General features: G+C 55.0%; 1 protein-coding gene across 4 annotated transcripts; it reads right to left on the bottom strand.

Moving 5' to 3' along the window:
* Positions 1–249: 249 nt before the first annotated feature.
* LOC137301273 (stabilizer of axonemal microtubules 1-like) lies at positions 250–19,935 on the bottom strand. Of its 4 annotated transcripts, none has more exons than XM_067970730.1 (10): positions 19,743–19,935; positions 15,446–15,555; positions 14,105–14,241; positions 7,761–7,977; positions 6,190–6,312; positions 5,694–5,910; positions 3,874–4,009; positions 2,992–3,174; positions 2,320–2,432; positions 250–871 (listed from the first exon to the last, which is right to left on the bottom strand). In XM_067970730.1, the coding sequence occupies exons 1-10, from the start codon at positions 19,820–19,822 to the stop codon at positions 769–771; spliced, it is 1,419 nt and encodes a 472-aa protein (XP_067826831.1). In that variant the 5' UTR covers positions 19,823–19,935; the 3' UTR covers positions 250–768. The 4 variants fall into 4 exon arrangements, with proteins under 4 accessions (XP_067826831.1, XP_067826834.1, XP_067826833.1 ...); XM_067970733.1 differs by having other exon boundaries at positions 19,762–19,935; XM_067970732.1 differs by lacking the exon at positions 2,992–3,174.
* Positions 19,936–19,974: the final 39 nt, after the last annotated feature.

The following is a 19,974-nucleotide window of genomic DNA, read 5'->3' as shown; positions in this document are numbered from 1 at the left end:
ATGTTGAGGTGGATTTAAACCCCTCCTCCTCCCCCTCCCCCTCCCCCTCCACCACCTCCTCCCCCTCCTCCTCCTCCCCCTCCTCCTCCCCCTCCTCCTCCACCTCCACCTCCCCCTCCACCTCCCCCTCCACCTCCCCCTCCCCCTCCCCCTCCCCCTCCCCCTCCCCCTCCTCCTCCCCCTCCTCCACCTGGCAGAAACCTGGGAAATTAAAGGGCGAGAAAAAAATAACTTTTGAACAGTAAAAAGTCACGGTAACTCTTTTCTCTTTAATTAGCTAACAGAGAGTGATCTATCAGGGACAGCAACATACTGAGCTTACCCACACAGACCATCATTGGGTGCAGAGATTCCCAACACTGAGTACATTGATCAGTTAGCTGTAAATGAACAGGTGCAGTCTCCCCACCTGCATCGAGTGTATCAAAAGCATCCAGACAGCACCGACAAACCCCCACAGACTGGAACTGCTGAATACACTGCATCCAACATCCTCCATGAGATAACCGGCTCAGCGAACTCCCACAAACGTTGCTGGCAAGGCCGGCATTTATTGCTCGTCCCCAGTTTCCCGGTGATGGTGGCGGGCCTTCTCCTCAAATTACTGCTGTCCGTGTGGTGACAATGCTCTCACGGTGGGGTTAGATCGGGAGTCCCAGGATGTTGTCCCAGGGCAGGTGGTTCTGATGTTTCTTTGACTAGCTTTGGTGCTTGGCGTTGCTGTGTGACGGTCACTCCAGTTGGGGCGTGCTGGCTCTGCTCGGGGTCTCATTGTGAGGCGATGGGCGCAGGTCTAGTGCACGTCTTCATGCCCTTGAGCCTCTGGTGAAGCAGATAGACATGTAATCTGCACATGGGGAGGGTGGTGGGACTGTGAAAGGGAGAGATTTACCATTCAAGATTTCATAGGCGTTTTCAGAAGAAAATTGAGGCAAAATAGATATATCTTGGAATCATACAGCACAGAAAGAGGCCATTCAGCCCATATTGCCTGTGCTGGCTTTTTAAAGAGCTATCCATTTATTCCCACTTCCCCACTCTTTCCTCATAGCCCTGCAAATTTTTCCAATTCCCTTTTGAGAATTGCTCCCTTTCAGGCAGCGCATTCCAGATCATAACAACTCGCTTGGTTAAAAAATCCTCCAATTCTCCTCATCTCATCTCTGGTTCTTTAGCCAATTATCTTAAATCTGTGTCCTCTGGTCACCGACCCTCCTGCTACTGGAAACAGTTTCTCCTTATTTACTCTATCAAAACCCCTCCTAATTTTGAACACCTCTATCAAATCTCTGCTCAACCTTCTCTGTTCTAAGGAGAACAACCCCAGCTTCTCCAGTCTCTTCACGTAACTAAAGTCCTTCATCCCTGGCACCATTCTGGTAAATCTCCTCTGCATCCTCTCTAACATCCTTGACATCCTTCCTAATTTGCTGCCCAGAATTGGAGACAGCCTGGAATTAGTCCCTTTGTGCTGATTCCCTTGCGCCTGTATCTGTCACACCTCAGCAATATCTCCAAGTGCTTCACAAGCAATGAATTGCTTTGGTGTGCAGGCAGCAGCTGTTGTTTTGTAGGCAAACATAGCAGCCATTTTGCGCAAACAAAATTCCACAAACAGCAAATGATGACTAGTTACTCTGTTTTAATGCTGTTGGTCGAGGGGATTGTTGGCCAGGAAAACAGGAGAATTCCCTGATCTTCAATGAGTGCCGTGGGATCCACAATGTCGACCTGGGTCAGCTGAACAGGGCCTTGATTAACCAGGAACAGGACTTGAACCAGATCTAAATCTGAGGCGCGAGTGCTACCAATTGAGCCAAAGATCACAAAATACCTCCAGTGTGGTGCCGGAGGATTGGAGGATGTTTAACGTCGTACCATGGTTTAAAATGGGAGAAAGAGATAGACCGAGTAATTATAGGCCAGTCAGTCTAACCTCGGTGGTGCGGGCGGGGGGAGGAGGGGCGGGCGGGGGAGGTGCGGGGGGAGGAGGAGTGGGCGGGGGGAGGTGCGGGCGGGGGGAGGAGGTGCGGGCGGGGGGGGGGGAGGAGGGGCGGGCGGGGGGGGGGGAGGAGGGGCGGGCGGGGGGAGGTGCGGGGGAGGAGCAGCGGGCGGGAAGGGGGGCGGGGGGGAGGAGGGGCGGGCGGGGGGAGGAGGGGCGGGCGGGGGGAGGAGGAGCGGGCGGGAAGGGGGGCGGGGGGGGGAGGAGGGGCGGGCGGGGGAGGGGCGGGCGGGGGGGAGGGGCGGGCGGGGGGAGGAGGAGCGGGCGGGGGAGGTGCGGGCGGAGGGGTGGAGGAGATGCGGGCGTGTCACTGTTACCTGGAGCCCTTGCGATCGACGGTGGTGTTTTGCTGGCCAACTGAATTCATTGGTTTGCAGACGTTTTTCGGGGTGAAATCTCGTCTGGTGATTGACGTACTTTGTATCTTTCCCTGTTACACAGACACCAAGACCACAGTTACAGCCCCAGTGGAGACACCGCGACAGCAGCACACTATTATTGGAACAAAATCACTCACATTTAGGGCAAGCGGCCTGCATGATATAATTTTGAGACAACAGAGTATGACATTGCCTGAAATCAGAAACCTCACTTGAAAAGGCTGGGGATGCCGGCTGTGGGAAATATAATTGTAACGTTAGTGCAGTGGGGGTCCTTTTATCACACACTGAAATCAAGGAACAATCGTTCAGTGTAGAGGGAACTTTACTCTGTATCTAACCCTGTACCTGCCCTGGGAGTGTTTGATGGGACAGTGTAGAGGGAGCTTTACTCTGTATCTAACCCTGTACCTGCCCTGGGAGTGTTTGATGGGACAGTGTAGAGGGAGCTTTACTCTGTATCTAACCCTGTACCTGCCCTGGGAGTGTTTGATGGGACAGTGTAGAGGGAGCTTTACTCTGTATCTAACCCCTGCTGTACCTGCCCTGGGAGTGAGGGGACAGTGTAGAGGGAGCTTTACTCTGTATCTAACCCGTGCTGCCTGTTACCGGAGGTGGTATGAAGGGCCCATCGTGGAGGTCTCCATGGCGTATCACAACCTTTGGCCCCCAATTCTTGAAGAAGTTTTTGTAGACCGTTCTGTCATCAAATTTGCGGCCGAAAGTATTCTGCATCGTCATGGGCCGAGTGAGATGTTGCAGCTCAGTTAACGGCATCAATTTATACGCAGTCTGAGGCAGAAAGTACAGAAAGATTATACAGGCTTCAGAAAGAAACGTTTGTGCTGAGTGCGGCGGGGAGCAGACTATGAGTTGATGCTGAGTCGATGACCTCTCAAAAGAGGAGCTGAGTAGATACTTGGTTAAGATTGGGGGTGGAGGTTCCAATGAGATGATCAAATATGCCATGGGACACAAACGATCCTGTCGAGCTGAGGCTGGGAGAGAGGCACGTTACCCTTGGTGCGCAGCGGGTACAGTTAAATATTGGCAATATAAGGATGCATTCTTGAGTTGCACTTGAATCCCCAGCAGATCAGGGAGTGTTTATACACTTGGATTAAATGGATGGGATTGAGTCCATGACACGGAAGATTGTACATGGCCTATAGAAGGAGTGAGATTCATGGGTCAAATGACCTTTTATTATTCCAGGATTTCTGATATTCTCTAAGTGCAGGATACAATTGGTTTACATTTTCCAGATTGGTGAATTCGGGGACTGGCATAGAATGGCAAAAGTCTACGATGGGAGAAATACCAGACTTCATCCTCCCTACAGAAGATGGGAACAGTGCGTTGGGGGAGAGGGGGGCAGTGCATTGGGGTCCCACTTTTGATCACTGCCTGGCGGACCCTGCTGCAAAGAGGGGAGATCTTCAATTCTCCCCCCACACTGGGCTGGCAAACTGAGAGGAGCTACTGAGTTACCTTTGTTACTGTGTTTGCATCAATGCTCCCTTCGCGTTCTGACATCTCTTCCCTGAATTTGATTAGATTGGCGGGGTGATGACAATTGGTGTCCCAGCCGATATACGATTTTCTCTGAATCGTGTTGAAGTCTGTACTGTGGAGGGATGGGGGAAGATGCGTTAGAGTTAAGCATGTCAGAGCTGTAGTCTTCAACAACAACAACTTGCATTTACATAGCGCCTTTAACGTAGAAAAACATCCCAAGGTGCTTCACAAAGAAGCAAAGGGCCAACAGGCCACTCCACACTCACCCTTTGTGCCCCTGAGGAGAGGGGAGCCAGAATAAAAACCTACTGCCACTTTCAGGAAAAACGCGAGGAAATTTGTCCTCAGCTCCCTAAGGCAAATAGAGCAAACTCCAGGAGGTCAGGGTCACCTGTGGTGCATCGCCACATACACTGAACTAACCCCTCCGTATATCCCAATGTTCTCAGGAACAGAGGACTATAAAAGGCCAGCTCTATCCATCGGATCACTCCCCTAGATCGCACACTTCCCACCCCTCTTTACTCCCAATACTTTACGAGAGCCCTTGTCGGTCAAAAGTTACTCGATCACCATCATGGACTCTGAAATTCCGCACCCCCCCCCCCAATCCTGCTCTCACAGACATGCACTTACCAGCAGGAGTGACGGCAGTGATCAGAGGCAGGAATCTTGGTTGATATTTGTTCTCTAGCACCTTTTGGGGGGTTGGGGAAAGGGTTGAGGAGAAACATAGAAAATAGGAGCAAGAGTAGGCCATTCGGCCCTTCAGGCCTGCTCCGCCATTCAAATGATCATGGCTGATCGTCTAACTCAGTACCCTGTTCCCACTTTTTCCCCATATCCCTTGATCCCTTTAGCATTAAGAAATATATCTATCTCCTTCTGGAATACATCTAATGACTTGGCCTCCACTGCCTTCTGTGGTAGAGAATTCCACAGGTTCACCACCCTCTGAGTGAAGAAATTTCTCCTCATCTCGGTTCTAAATGGCATACACCGTATCCGGAGACTGTGACCCCTGGTTCTGGACTCCCCAGCCATCGGGAACATCCTCCCTGCATCTAGTCAGTCTAGTCCTGTTAGAATTTTGTATGTTTTGATGAGATCACCTCTCATTTTTCTAAACTCTAGTGAATATAGGCCTAGTCGACCCAATCTCTCCTCATATATCAGTCCTGCCATCCCAGGAATCAGCCTGGTAAACCTTCATTGCACTCCCTCCATGGCAAGGACATCCTTCCTCAGATAAGGAGACCAAAACTGCACACAATATCCAGATGTGGTCTCACCAAGGCCCTGTATAACTGCAGTAAGACACCCCTGCTCCTGTACTCAAATCCTCTTGCAATGAAGGCCAACATACCATTCGCCTTCCTAACTGCTTGCTGCACCTGAATGCTCGCTTCCAGCGACTGGTGTACAAGGACACCCAGGTCTCGTTGCACCTCCCCTTTTCCCAATCTATCACCATTCAGATAATAATCTGCCTTTCTGTTTTTACAACCAAAGTGGATAACCTCACATTTATCCACGTTATACTGCATCTGCCATGTTCTTGCCCACTCACCCAACTTGTCTAAATCACATTGGAGCCTCTTTGCATCAGAAGTATGACAAATGGTGAACAATTTCCCTAAACAACTATCTGGAAACCGAAAAAAAAAGCCCCAAAATTTGCCACATTTCTCACTGACCGAACAGGATGAAAACTACTCTTCACAATGCAATGAGGAGGACTGGCTGGTATGTGGTGTGTGAGGGGTTAACATGTGTCAATGTGCTGCTCTTACGGCAGATTGCGGTTAATTCGCAGGTTGTCCGGTGCTGGGGGTATCGGATAGGCTCTCTCCGGCTGACATTTGTATTCAGGGAAATCACTGCGGTACTTGCTGAGCGACTCCATGGGAGCAGACTTGGCTTTTGCTCGCTTCTGGGCCTGGATGGACTGTCTCTTGAAGGGTAAAGGCTGAAACATTACTTGGTAAGTGGTATTCAGATCATGAGCACCTTAAATAACAGAGGAACACACTGTAAATATCTCATTCAATGTACAGTAACTTCACAAACTCCTGCAATACTGGGAAAATGTTTCCTGGCCCCCAGACCTGTATCTAACCCGTGCTGTACCTGCCCTGGGAATACGTATGGGAGGTTCATTCCCCAGCTCTGACCTCCCTAACCTTGAATTTTTAAGGAATTACAGAGTCCAGCATGCAGTACGCTCTGAACCGTGTACCGAGTGGGGCTGCTACAGACCCTGGCCTAACCCTTGGCTCTGAGTCATACCTTCAAACTTTAGATTGTCAGGAATGCCTTTTGACCGTTCCGGCTTTGAGCAGAAATTTTCAGGAATTTCCACTCGTGTCGTGGTTTGAAGCTTTTCGTTCTGGCATTGGGAGCTCTGAGGTCCTGGAGAATGGAAATAGAATGTTAAAGGACTGCTGTCCCTTGTTCCCAGTGTGTCTGCGACATACAAGGAACTTATTACAAAGATAGGAACGGGAGGAGGCCATTCAGCCCCTCAAGCCCGTCCTGATATTCTATTAGATCACGGCTGATCTGTACCTCAACTCCATTTACCCGCCTTTGCTCCACATCCCTCGATACCCAACAAAAATCTATCGATCTCAGTCTTGAAAGCTCCAATTGACCCCCAGCACCCACAGCCTTTTGGGGGAGAGAGTTCCAGATTTCCACTCCCCTTTGTGTGAAGAAATGATTCCTGATTTCGCTCCTGAACGGCCGAGCTCTGATTTTATTGTGCCCCCTTGTTCTGGATTCTTCCACCAGAGAAAATAGTTTCCCTGTGTTGACTCCATCGAATCCTTTTAACATTTTAAACACCTCGATTAGATCACCCCTCAATCTTCTAAACTCAAGGGAATACAAGCACAGTCTATGCAACCTGTCCATATAACTTAACCATCTAAGCCCTGGTATCATTCTGGTAAATCTGCTCTGGACCCTCTCTAAGGCCAATATATCCTTCCTGAGGTGCGGTGCCCAAAATTGAACACAGCCTCCAGATGGGGTCTGACCGAGACTCTGTACAAATTCCTTCCCTTTGTATTCCAGCCCCCTTGAGGTAAAGGCCAACATTCTGTTAACCTTTTAGTTGCTTTTTGAAGCTATCTACAGTTTTTAATGATTTGTGAACTTGGACTCTCAATCTCTCTGCTCCTCTACAGTTCCTAGTTTCTCACCATTTAGAAAATACTCTGATTTATCTTTCTTGGGTCTAAAGTGGATGACCTCACACTTCTCCACATTGAACTCCATCTGCCATTGCTTTGCTCACTCACTCAATCTGTTTCTGTCCGTTTGTAACTTCCTGCTCCCATCTGCACAACTTACAGTTCCTCCTTGGTGTCGTCTGCAAACTTGGAATCAGAGTACGTACCCTTTATCCCCACTCTCTCCCTCCTATCTCACAACCCGAGTCAAAAGGCCACTTCCAATTCTGTGCACTCTAATTTTTGCTAATAATCACTTGTGTGGAACTTTATTGATGCCTTCTGGGAGTCCATATAGACAACATTCATCGACACTCCCTCATCCACTTTATTAATGACCTCCTCAAGAAATTCAACTTCAACTTGATTAGTCAGACCTTTAACAAAGCTACGCTGGCTCTCCCTGATTAAATCTCACCCACCCCCCCGCCAGGATTGAAGGTCACGTCTGGTGTCTCAATAGTTGAATAGCTCGTCACCACTCACATGGCGGCCCCATTGGGTGAGGTGCTGGTGTGTACGCAGCAGCCATGGAGCCTGTTGTCTGGAGAGAGTCAACACCTTTAGGAGAGGAGGAGGGAAAATTTAAGGAAAAGGAAATGGCAGGGAATGCCAGAGCGTCACCTGCAGTGGACGGAGTTTCTCCACATTTCACTTGTGGCTCTGGCTTCGAAACCTTGCAGAACTCCTTGTTGGCGTTGCTGCCATTGGAAGTGGGCTGACCGGAGTGGATGTTGGGGGGACGTTCCTGGATCACCGTCTGACGTTCTTTAAGGGCTAACGGCTTGATGTGGATGGATTTAGAGTGAAGCAGTTCCTGCGGAGCCTCGTAATCGTCCCTCTGTAAAATAACTCCTGTCAGCAGAGAACGAGGAGCAAGCCACATCTACACAAATCACTGCGACAGATTCCCTAGGAGCAGACTGTACAAGGTCCAACCGTTAATACTGCTCTGACAGTGACGCTTACATCTCTCTGTTTGCCTCTCTTTCTCTCTCTACCTCTCTTTATCTCTCTCTCTCTCTCTCTCTCTCTGTTGGCTGAAAGAAATCTTACATAGAACGAATTTGGGTTTTTCAACCCATTTGGAATGGGCAGTGGGAAGGAGGCCCTATTGAAAGAATTAAACTTTTCCCCTCGTTTTGCCCTCCCCCCACCCCGAACCTTTCCCTCTCCGTCCTCCCCTGGGATTACCACCAGTGCTCCATGGGAAGCCAGCTGACCTTCGCTGACTGCGCCCGAATTTCCAGCCCCATTGGCATCATGGGCGATGTGCCGGCAGCAGGAAGTTGTTGAAATGAGTTGACCTTGTGCTGTTGGTGATTGGTCAGCTCACTGCCCCATCCCAAGGCCCAGTCCTCATTACTGCTCTCCGTTATTGACCTGAACAAGTCTCTTGTTACAAGCTGAGTCCAGCCAGGGACCTGTACTAATGTGATCAGAATCATGGAACTGAACTAATATCCACTCACAGATGGCCTGTTCACCTTGTCTGTGTACCAATGGGGTTATGGGAACATAGGAACAGGAGGAGGTCATTTAGACTCTCGAGCCTGTTGCCATTCAATAAGATCATGGCTGACCTCTCTCATAATCCTGGACAGGGGACAAGGAAAAACTTTTTGTCTGTTAGATGCTTCCTCTCTCTGCCTTTACCCTCCAACCTCTCCCCATCACAACCTTTCTGATCTCTTATTGATGCAGCGATAGTCAGTCTTTCTGAACCCCCCTCTCTAATTCCTGCCAATACCCCAACCTGCTCTCTTCCTCCTCCCCGCATCCTCACTCTGTTCAAATCAAAACTCATTGCACCGTCTCAGACTCTCACTCATTCTTTACCAAAACCCCCACTTCCTACAATCCACAGGCTTCTAAAACCCATCAAATCCACTTCCTGATTTACTTCATCTTTCCAGCTACTCTTTTCAACCTCAGTAGTGTCCTGTCCTGTGGGACTGGGCCCTTCCCCTGGTGCCCTGTGGGACTGGGCCCTTCCCCTGGTGCCCTGTGGGACTGGGCCCTTCCCCTGGTGCCCTGTGGGACTGGGCCCTTCCCCTGGAGTCCTGTGGGACTGGGCCCTTCCCCTGGTGCCCTGTGGGACTGGGCCCTTCCCCTGGTGCCCTGTGGGACTGGGCCCTTCCCCTGTGGGACTGGGCCCTTCCTCTGGTGTCCTGTCCTGTGGGACTGGGCCCTTCCCCTGGTGCCCTGTGGGACTGGGCCCTTCCCCTGGTGCCCTATGGGACTGGGCCCTTCCCCTGGTGCCCTGTGGGACTGGGCCCTTCCCCTGGTGCCCTGTGGGACTGGGCCCTTCCCCTGGTGCCCTGTGGGACTGGGCCCTTCCCCTGGTGCCCTGTGGGACTGGGCCCTTCCCCTGGTGCCCTGTGGGACTGGGCCCTTTCCCTGGTGCCCTGTGGGACTGGGCCCTTCCCCTGGTGCCCTGTGGGACTGGGCCCTTCCCCTGGTGCCCTGTGGGACTGGGCCCTTCCCCTGGTTCCCTGCCCTGTGGGACTGGGCCCTTCCCCTGGTGCCCTGTGGGACTGGGCCCTTCCCCTGGTTCCCTGTGGGACTGGGCCCTTCCCCTGGTTCCCTGCCCTGTGGGACTGGGCCCTTCCCCTGGTGCCCTGTGGGACTGGGCCCTTCCCCTGGTGCCCTGTGGGACTGGGCCCTTCCCCTGGTGCCCTGTGGGACTGGGCCCTTCCCCTGGTGCCCTGTGGGACTGGGCCCTTTCCCTGGTGCCCTGTGGGACTGGGCCCTTCCCCTGGTGCCCTGTGGGACTGGGCCCTTTCCCTGGTGCCCTGTGGGACTGGGCCCTTCCCCTGGTGCCCTGTGGGACTGGGCCCTTCCCCTGGTTCCCTGCCCTGTGGGACTGGGCCCTTCCCCTGGTGCCCTGTGGGACTGGGCCCTTCCCCTGGTGCCCTGTGGGACTGGGCCCTTCCCCTGGTGCCCTGTGGGACTGGGCCCTTCCCCTGGTGCCCTGTGGGACTGGGCCCTTCCCCTGGTGCCCTGTGGGACTGGGCCCTTCCCCTGGTTCCCTGCCCTGTGGGACTGGGCCCTTCCCCTGGTGCCCTGTGGGACTGGGCCCTTCCCCTGGTTCCCTGTGGGACTGGGCCCTTCCCCTGGTTCCCTGCCCTGTGGGACTGGGCCCTTCCCCTGGTGCCCTGTGGGACTGGGCCCTTTCCCTGGTGCCCTGTGGGACTGGGCCCTTCCCCTGGTGCCCTGTGGGACTGGGCCCTTCCCCTGGTGCCCTGTGGGACTGGGCCCTTCCCCTGGTTCCCTGCCCTGTGGGACTGGGCCCTTCCCCTGGTGCCCTGTGGGACTGGGCCCTTCCCCTGGTTCCCTGTGGGACTGGGCCCTTCCCCTGGTTCCCTGCCCTGTGGGACTGGGCCCTTCCCCTGGTGCCCTGTGGGACTGGGCCCTTCCCCTGGTGCCCTGTGGGACTGGGCCCTTCCCCTGGTGCCCTGTGGGACTGGGCCCTTCCCCTGGTGCCCTGTGGGACTGGGCCCTTTCCCTGGTGCCCTGTGGGACTGGGCCCTTCCCCTGGTGCCCTGTGGGACTGGGCCCTTTCCCTGGTGCCCTGTGGGACTGGGCCCTTCCCCTGGTGCCCTGTGGGACTGGGCCCTTCCCCTGGTTCCCTGCCCTGTGGGACTGGGCCCTTCCCCTGGTGCCCTGTGGGACTGGGCCCTTCCCCTGGTGCCCTGTGGGACTGGGCCCTTCCCCTGGTGCCCTGTGGGACTGGGCCCTTCCCCTGGTGCCCTGTGGGACTGGGCCCTTTCCCTGGTGCCCTGTGGGACTGGGCCCTTCCCCTGGTGCCCTGTGGGACTGGGCCCTTCCCCTGGTGCCCTGTGGGACTGGGCCCTTCCCCTGGTTCCCTGCCCTGTGGGACTGGGCCCTTCCCCTGGTGCCCTGTGGGACTGGGCCCTTCCCCTGGTGCCCTGTGGGACTGGGCCCTTCCCCTGGTGCCCTGTGGGACTGGGCCCTTCCCCTGGTGCCCTGTGGGACTGGGCCCTTCCCCTGGTGCCCTGTGGGACTGGGCCCTTCCCCTGGTGCTCTGTGGGACTGGGCCCTTCCCCTGGTGCCCTGTGGGACTGGACCCTTCCCCTGGTTCCCTGTGGGACCGGGCCCTTCCCCTGGTGCCCTGCCCTGTGGGACTGGGCCCTTCCCCTGGTGCCCTGTGGGACTGGGCCCTTCCCCTGGTTCCCTGCCCTGTGGGACTGGGCCCTTCCCCTGGTGCCCTGTGGGACTGGGCCCTTCCCCTGGTGCCCTGTGGGACTGGGCCCTTCCCCTGGTGCCCTGTGGGACTGGGCCCTTCCCCTGGTGCCCTGTGGGACTGGGCCCTTCCCCTGGTGCCCTGTGGGACTGGGCCCTTCCCCTGGTGCCCTGTGGGACTGGACCCTTCCCCTGGTTCCCTGTGGGACTGGGCCCTTCCCCTGGTTCCCTGCCCTGTGGGACTGGGCCCTTCCCCTGGTGCCCTGTGGGACTGGACCCTTCCCCTGGTTCCCTGTGGGACTGGGCCCTTCCCCTGGTTCCCTGCCCTGTGGGACTGGGCCCTTCCCCTGGTGCCCTGTGGGACTGGACCCTTCCCCTGGTTCCCTGCCCTGTGGGACTGGGCCCTTCCCCTGGTGCCCTGTGGGACTGGGCCCTTCCCCTGGTGCCCTGTGGGATTGGGCCCTTCCCCTGGTGCCCTGTGGGACTGGGCCCTTCCCCTGGTGCCCTGTGGGACTGGGCCCTTCCCCTGGTGCCCTGTGGGACTGGGCCCTTCCCCTGGTGCCCTGTGGGACTGGGCCCTTCCCCTGGTGCCCTGTGGGACTGGGCCCTTCCCCTGGTGCCCTGTGGGACTGGGCCCTTCCCCTGGTGCCCTGTGGGACTGGGCCCTTCCCCTGGTGCCCTGTGGGACTGGGCCCTTCCCCTGGTGCCCTGTGGGACTGGGCCCTTCCCCTGGTGCCCTGTGGGACTGGGCCCTTCCCCTGGTGCCCTGTGGGACTGGGCCCTTCCCCTGGTGCCCTGTGAGACTGGGCCCTTCCCCTGGTGCCCTGTGGGACTGGGCCCTTCCCCTGGTGCCCTGTGGGACTGGGCCCTTTCCCTGGTGCCCTGTGGGACTGGGCCCTTCCCCTGGTGCCCTGTGGGACTGGGCCCTTCCCCTGGTGCCCTGTGGGACTGGGCCCTTCCCCTGGTGCCCTGTGGGACTGGGCCCTTCCCCTGGTGCCCTGTGAGACTGGGCCCTTCCCCTGGTGCCCTGTGGGACTGGGCCCTTCCCCTGGTGCCCTGTGGGACTGGGCCCTTTCCCTGGTGCCCTGTGGGACTGGGCCCTTCCCCTGGTGCCCTGTGGGACTGGGCCCTTCCCCTGGTGCCCTGTGGGACTGGGCCCTTCCCCTGGTTCCGTGCCCTGTGGGACTGGGCCCTTCCCCTGGTTCCCTGCCCTGTGGGACTGGGCCCTTCCCCTGGTGCCCTGTGGGACTGGGCCCTTCCCCTGGTGCCCTGTGGGACTGGACCCTTCCCCTGGTTCCCTGCCCTGTGGGACTGGGCCCTTCCCCTGGTGCCCTGTGGGACTGGGCCCTTCCCCTGGTGCCCTGTGGGACTGGGCCCTTCCCCTGGTGCCCTGTGGGACTGGGCCCTTCCCCTGGTGCCCTGTGGGACTGGGCCCTTCCCCTGGTGCTCTGTGGGACTGGGCCCTTCCCCTGGTGCCCTGTGGGACTGGACCCTTCCCCTGGTTCCCTGTGGGACCGGGCCCTTCCCCTGGTGCCCTGCCCTGTGGGACTGGGCCCTTCCCCTGGTGCCCTGTGGGACTGGGCCCTTCCCCTGGTTCCCTGCCCTGTGGGACTGGGCCCTTCCCCTGGTGCCCTGTGGGACTGGGCCCTTCCCCTGGTGCCCTGTGGGACTGGGCCCTTCCCCTGGTGCCCTGTGGGACTGGGCCCTTCCCCTGGTGCCCTGTGGGACTGGGCCCTTCCCCTGGTGCCCTGTGGGACTGGGCCCTTCCCCTGGTGCCCTGTGGGACTGGACCCTTCCCCTGGTTCCCTGTGGGACCGGGCCCTTCCCCTGGTGCCCTGCCCTGTGGGACTGGGCCCTTCCCCTGGTGCCCTGTGGGACTGGGCCCTTCCCCTGGTTCCCTGCCCTGTGGGACTGGGCCCTTCCCCTGGTGCCCTGTGGGACTGGGCCCTTCCCCTGGTGCCCTGTGGGACTGGGCCCTTCCCCTGGTGCCCTGTGGGACTGGGCCCTTCCCCTGGTGCCCTGTGGGACTGGGCCCTTCCCCTGGTTCCCTGTGGGACTGGGCCCTTCCCCTGGTTCCCTGCCCTGTGGGACTGGGCCCTTCCCCTGGTGCCCTGTGGGACTGGACCCTTCCCCTGGTTCCCTGTGGGACTGGGCCCTTCCCCTGGTTCCCTGCCCTGTGGGACTGGGCCCTTCCCCTGGTGCCCTGTGGGACTGGACCCTTCCCCTGGTTCCCTGCCCTGTGGGACTGGGCCCTTCCCCTGGTGCCCTGTGGGACTGGGCCCTTCCCCTGGTGCCCTGTGGGACTGGACCCTTCCCCTGGTTCCCTGTGGGACTGGGCCCTTCCCCTGGTTCCCTGCCCTGTGGGACTGGGCCCTTCCCCTGGTGCCCTGTGGGACTGGACCCTTCCCCTGGTTCCCTGTGGGACTGGGCCCTTCCCCTGGTTCCCTGCCCTGTGGGACTGGGCCCTTCCCCTGGTGCCCTGTGGGACTGGGCCCTTCCCCTGGTGCCCTGTGGGACTGGGCCCTTCCCCTGGTGCCCTGTGGGACTGGGCCCTTCCCCTGGTGCCCTGTGGGACTGGGCCCTTCCCCTGGTGCCCTGTGGGACTGGGCCCTTCCCCTGGTGCCCTGTGGGACTGGGCCCTTCCCCTGGTGCCCTGTGGGACTGGGCCCTTTCCCAGGGGCCTCGCCCCTTCCCCTGAGTTCCCCAGTAATGCACAGTAAACACAGTTAATTGGTGGCACGGAACAGTCTCGCTCCACTCACCCTGACACTGGACTTTGCTTGTTCCTTCGGGTGTCTCTGCCCAAATTCTGAGCGCTGTGTAGTTTCGCACTGCATGGCCGGCGGGTTGGGGTATGGCAGAGTGCCTAATGGCCTCTTGCTGCTGTGGGGTTGGATATCTGAAACAGGATCAAAAGGAGGTTTCCCATTTTCCTTCTGCACCAATCTCTGCTACACCCGAGTCCTTGCACAGCCTCCCGCACAACTCGAGGAAAGGAAAGATGTAAACGGGGTTTAGAAAGAAAGAATCTGCATTTCTATAGCACCTTTCACAACCCCAGGATGCCCCAAAGTGCTTCACAGCCAATGGAGTACTTTAGCAGTGTAGTCACTGTTGTAATGTAGGAAATGCAGCAGCTAATTTGCGCACAGCAAGATCCCAGAAACAGCAATGTGATAATGACCAGATCACCTGTTTCAGTTAAATATTGGAGAACTTCTGACAATGTTACAGTGGTGCAGGGACAGTAAGTCGGAGGAGATTTGAGTACCGAGTATCACCGCTGTGCTGCACTGCCTGAAACTACCAACAATTTCAGACTTATCTCTGTCTTGGGATGTTTTACTACGTTAAAGAATTGATATAAGTGCAAGTTGTTGTTGTAAAGGAACAAGCGGCCATCTTTAGAAAGAAATCAAATTTGCAATTAGGAGTGGGAGTTTCTTCTATACTGCTCAGGTTAAAGAAAATGAAAAATCACACAATTTAATTTAACACCCCAATGATTTTTCTCCCGGTTTTTGCTCACAGCAGAGTCCAGGAGATTAATCTTTAATTCCTGGAGACGCTCGGACAATGCCGGAGAGTTGGCGACCCCTAAACTCAGCAGTGTAAAGGGGAGACTGCTGCCTGAGCTACCAGTCTCGTCTAGTTCATGCATGGGGCGGTGGACCCTACGTAAGGCAAGGCAGACGGGCCCAGGGGGTTCAGGGGCTTCAGGGGGTTCTTCCATCAGATGCATCCCAAGTAAGACTGACAGCATTGGCGATCTGGATCCACCAATCCAGCCCCACTTTGGCTGCAGTCCGTTCCAGTCAGATCCCCGAGACACACAGTGGGGGTTCAGCAGCCCTCCCGAGACACACAGTGGGGGTTCAGCAGCCCTCCCGAGACACACAGTGGGGGTTCAGCAGCCCTCCCGAGACACACAGTGGGGGTTCAGCAGCCCTCCCGAGACACACACTGGGGGTTCAGCAGCCCTCCCGAGACCAGCACTTGACAACAAATCGAAGCAGGATAAACCGGAGGCCGAGGACACTGTCCCGAGACCAGAACAATAGGCACGAGGACCTGTGCCTTCCCGCAGTAGACCGGGTCCTTACTCAGAGGCTGGGTGAAGTTGGACTGATACTGGGTCAAGAGACAGTCTGTGATCACTGGGGCTCTCTCAATTGGTCCGTTCTTCTTACAGTTTTGATGGTGTTTGTGTCGACTGGAGGAGAGAAGAAAGAGTTTCTCAGGGGAGGAACCATCAACTACCGGCCAGGGCCGTCAGACACAGTTTGATAAAGTATACACCCTGTATTGTATGTCTTGGATCGCCAACCCTCCAGGATTGTCCTGGAGTCTCCAGGAATTGAAGATTAATCTCCCAGACTCTGCTCACCCTGGAGAAAAGTCACTGGGGTATTAAAACAAAATTGTTTCTTTTCTTTCCATTTTTTTTGAATAGTTTAGTTCATTAGTTATAAAAATATTGGAGATGGGGATCAGGCTGTTTGATTGGGCGGGGTGGTTGGAGATGGAAGGTCATGTGATAAAACCTCCAGGAACACATCCAACCAGAGTTGGCGACCCTATGTATTGTGTGTGTAATTAATTACATTGCTCACCCTGTGCTTTTTACACCATTATTAATTGTACAATAACTGATAAGTGTTGACTTGAATAACCAAGAAAAATCAGTTCAAACTGTTGTGTGATGTAATTGGTCTCATGGTTATCAGTGACCAATGAGGAAGCACTACCATGGACTAATAACAGAAGAGATTTTTCAATTGGGTTCCTCCAATGGACCAATCACACAGCTCAAAGCCAACGAGCCACCGTTTGCATGGTTACCAGAGACCAATCACTGTGTAAACTGAATCCCGCCCAGCCGGACTTGCCTTCACAGGCATTGGTCCAGAGCCAGGCCAATCAGCATGGGACAATCAATGGGACAAGAGTTTACCAGCAGCCAATGAGATTGCTTAAAAATGGCCCTGACTCTCACCTGATCACCTTTGACCTATGAGCTAGGAAATTGGAAAGGTCACATGGGGAAGATTCCCTCTGTGCTCAGAGCAGGTTCTGAACCAGACCCGGGGCAGAGAGATTCGTCCCCCGTGATTACCACCCCCTCAAAAAGGACAATAATCAATTTTAAAAATTGGAATTTTTTTCTTTTTTCTTAGTCATGGGTTTAATTGCTATCTTGTGTACCCACTCGCACCAATCAACACGGGGCAATCGAGTCAGTGACCTAGTTACCAGCAGCCAATGAGATTCCTGGAAAGGACATACAATGGACGCCTACATATGGACTGTTGTTTAATGTGGATAATGGGACCAAGACATTTAGTGAACAAAAACACCACGCTTTGCCCCACAGAGCACGTGAGGCAGAGACCATTGTATCTTTAAAAGGGAAAATTGGATAAGAGTGGGGCAGAGGGATTAGTTTGGGATTGATACAGGGCTATGGGGAGAGAGCGGGGCAGTGGGATTAGTTTGGGATTGATACAGGGCTATGGGGAGAGAGCGGGGCAGAGGGATTAGTTTGGGATTGATACAGGGCTATGGGGAGAGAGCGGGGCAGAGGGATTAGTTTGGGATTGATACAGGGCTATGGGGAGAGAGCGGGGCAGAGGGATTAGTTTGGGATTGATACAGGGCTATGGGGAGAGAGTGGGGCAGTGGGATTAGTTTGGGATTGATACAGGGCTATGGGGAGAGAGTGGGGCAGTGGGATTAGTTTGGGGATTGATACAGGGCTATGGGGAGAGAGTGGGGCAGAGGGATTAGTTTGGGATTGATACAGGGCTATGGGGAGAGAGCGGGGCAGTGGGATTAGTTTGGGATTGATACAGGGCTATGGGGAGAGAGCGGGGCAGAGGGATTAGTTTGGGATTGATACAGGGCTATGGGGAGAGAGCGGGGCAGAGGGATTAGTTTGGGATTGATACAGGGCTATGGGGAGAGAGCGGGGCAGTGGGATTAGTTTGGGATTGATACAGGGCTATGGGGAGAGAGCGGGGCAGTGGGATTAGTTTGGGATTGATACAGGGCTATGGGGAGACAGCGGGGCAGAGGGATAAGTTTGGGATTGATACAGGGCTATGGGGAGAGAGTGGGGCAGAGGGATTAGTTTGGGATTGATACAGGGCTATGGGGAGAGAGTGGGGCAGTGGGATTAGTGTGGGATTGATACAGGGCTATGGGGAGAGAGTGGGGCAGAGGGATTAGTTTGGGATTGATACAGGGCTATGGGGAGAGAGTGGGGCAGAGGGATTAGTTTGGGATTGATACAGGGCTTTGGGGAGAGAGTGGGGCAGAGGGATTAGTTTGGGATTGATACAGGGCTATGGGGAGAGAGTGGGGCAGTGGGATTAGTTTGGGATTGATACAGGGCTTTGGGGAGAGAGTGGGGCAGAGGGATTAGTTTGGGATTGATACAGGGCTATGGGGAGAGAGCGGGGCAGTGGGATTAGTTTGGGATTGATACAGGGCTTTGGGGAGAGAGTGGGGCAGAGGGATTAGTTTGGGATTGATACAGGGCTATGGGGAGAGAGTGGGGCAGTGGGATTAGTTTGGGATTGATACAGGGCTTTGGGGAGAGAGTGGGGCAGAGGGATTAGTTTGGGATTGATACAGGGCTTTGGGGAGAGAGTGGGGCAGAGGGATTAGTTTGGGATTGATACAGGGCTATGGGGAGAGAGTGGGGCAGTGGGATTAGTTTGGGATTGATACAGGGCTTTGGGGAGAGAGTGGGGCAGAGGGATTAGTTTGGGATTGATACAGGGCTATGGGGAGAGAGCGGGGCAGTGGGATTAGTTTGGGGATTGATACAGGGCTTTGGGGAGAGAGTGGGGCAGAGGGATTAGTTTGGGATTGATACAGGGCTTTGGGGAGAGAGTGGGGCAGAGGGATTAGTTTGGGATTGCTCTAGCAAAGAGCTGGCACAGACACAATGGGTCGAATGGCCTCCTTCTGTGCTGGAAACTTCTATGGTTCTAATGAAACACTCAATTGCATCTTCAAAATTGCTCAGAATAAATTCTTCAAGGAAGTAGCAGATAGAAATGAGTGATGTGGGGTCTAATCTAATCTAGTGGTTTCGTTCAGTGTTCATAAATTGACCAAACCCTGGGTGTGGCGTTTATAGTGACATCTGTAGAACCCAGCCTTCCAGCTGATTTGATTGCAACTTGTCTCACTCTACTTTCCATTATTCCCCCAGGCGCGATTGCAAGGTCCTGAGGGGCCTTTTTGCCAACCAGGCCCCTTTTGTAATAACCAATGTACAGAGGGGGAGGCTCAAGGCTGGAGAGAATGGGCAGCTAAGGGGAGCTTACTGGGTGGAAACTTTAAAAGCAGTTGGTACAGAGCTTGATGGAGGGAAGTAACGCAGTAACTAACCAGTGAGACTCAAGTGGGAGAAGATGAACCTTAATCCCCAGTGGTGTAAGGATTCGCTGTCTCACAGTCACACCTCGAGTCTCCACTGACCACAATCTTCTCACCAAATTATACAGCAACACTTTCAAACAAATCCCAGCAGGCACGGCACGATCTGCTTTCACAATGGTGACGGCGCAGGAGCTGTTTTGAGGTCTAAGTTGCACTGTGTTTATTCGAGGGTCTCTTCCACAGCTTGAGGCACCGCTCGAAAGAAAGAGAGACCTGCCTTTAAATAGCGCCTGTCACATCCCTCAGGACATCGCAAAGCGCTTCACGGCCGCAAAATACTTTTGAAGAGTAGTCACTATTGTTTTGTAGTTTCTGAACTTTCCCCCCCCCCCTCTCCTGAAGAAGCTAACTGGGTTACCATCCCATAACCTCACTCAAGGGGTCATTGTTCAAGTCTGAGACCAGGCAATGAGTATTGACAGGAAATTCAGCTGTGGGGGCATCACAGTCAAGCCCGAAATCCAAACCCACTTTCCAGCAGGGATTGTTGGACGGTGATCAGGAGCTGAAATATCCCCTCCCTAACTTGGGTCCTGAGGCTAATTGTTCTGATGTCACTGTCATTGTGATGTCATTTGTTAGTTATGTAGTTATCAGTAACCAGCTAACTAGTACAGGCTGGGGTTTAAACCTGGGAGGAGGGGGGGTGGGCTCTGAGTGAGGGACCCAAGGCACCGGGTGGGAGTGGAATTTGTTGCTGAGTATGAGACCCGAGGCGTCAGGGGTTGGGAGGGGGTTGGGAGGGAGTGGGAACCGGACCCCAGGTACGAGGGGGTCTCACACCAGTAGAAGGGCTTCTCCTTGTGGAAATGAAGTCAACATGTTTGGGCGAGGGGTGGGGGGAGAATTTGGCAAAACAAAATGTGAGCAGGCCCCTTGTGAACCTGTTCGAGACCAGAGCGCACGGCTTACCGTGTAACTAAAGTGATAGCGGAGAGACCATCTTACCCACAGTCACATAACTCACAGAGGCAGGAAAACTCCGGGAACACCAAGTCTCCCAATCTTTCCAAATCACTCAGGGCCATTTTAAATTAATTTTTCTTTTTCGAAAGCTTCTCTATGGAACAACCAGCTCATAAACCGAGTGAATCCTTTCAATCCAAGTCCTGCGGTGTGTCTGGGAAGCAGGTTCCTCCTGTTATGGTCAGTCAGTGTTCCTTGTACAGGCGATTATACT

The sequence above is a fragment of the Heptranchias perlo genome, chromosome 33, assembly GCF_035084215.1.
Source record: "Heptranchias perlo isolate sHepPer1 chromosome 33, sHepPer1.hap1, whole genome shotgun sequence".
Lineage (NCBI taxonomy): Eukaryota > Metazoa > Chordata > Chondrichthyes > Hexanchiformes > Hexanchidae > Heptranchias > Heptranchias perlo.
This window is presented reverse-complemented; position numbering and strand designations above follow the sequence as displayed.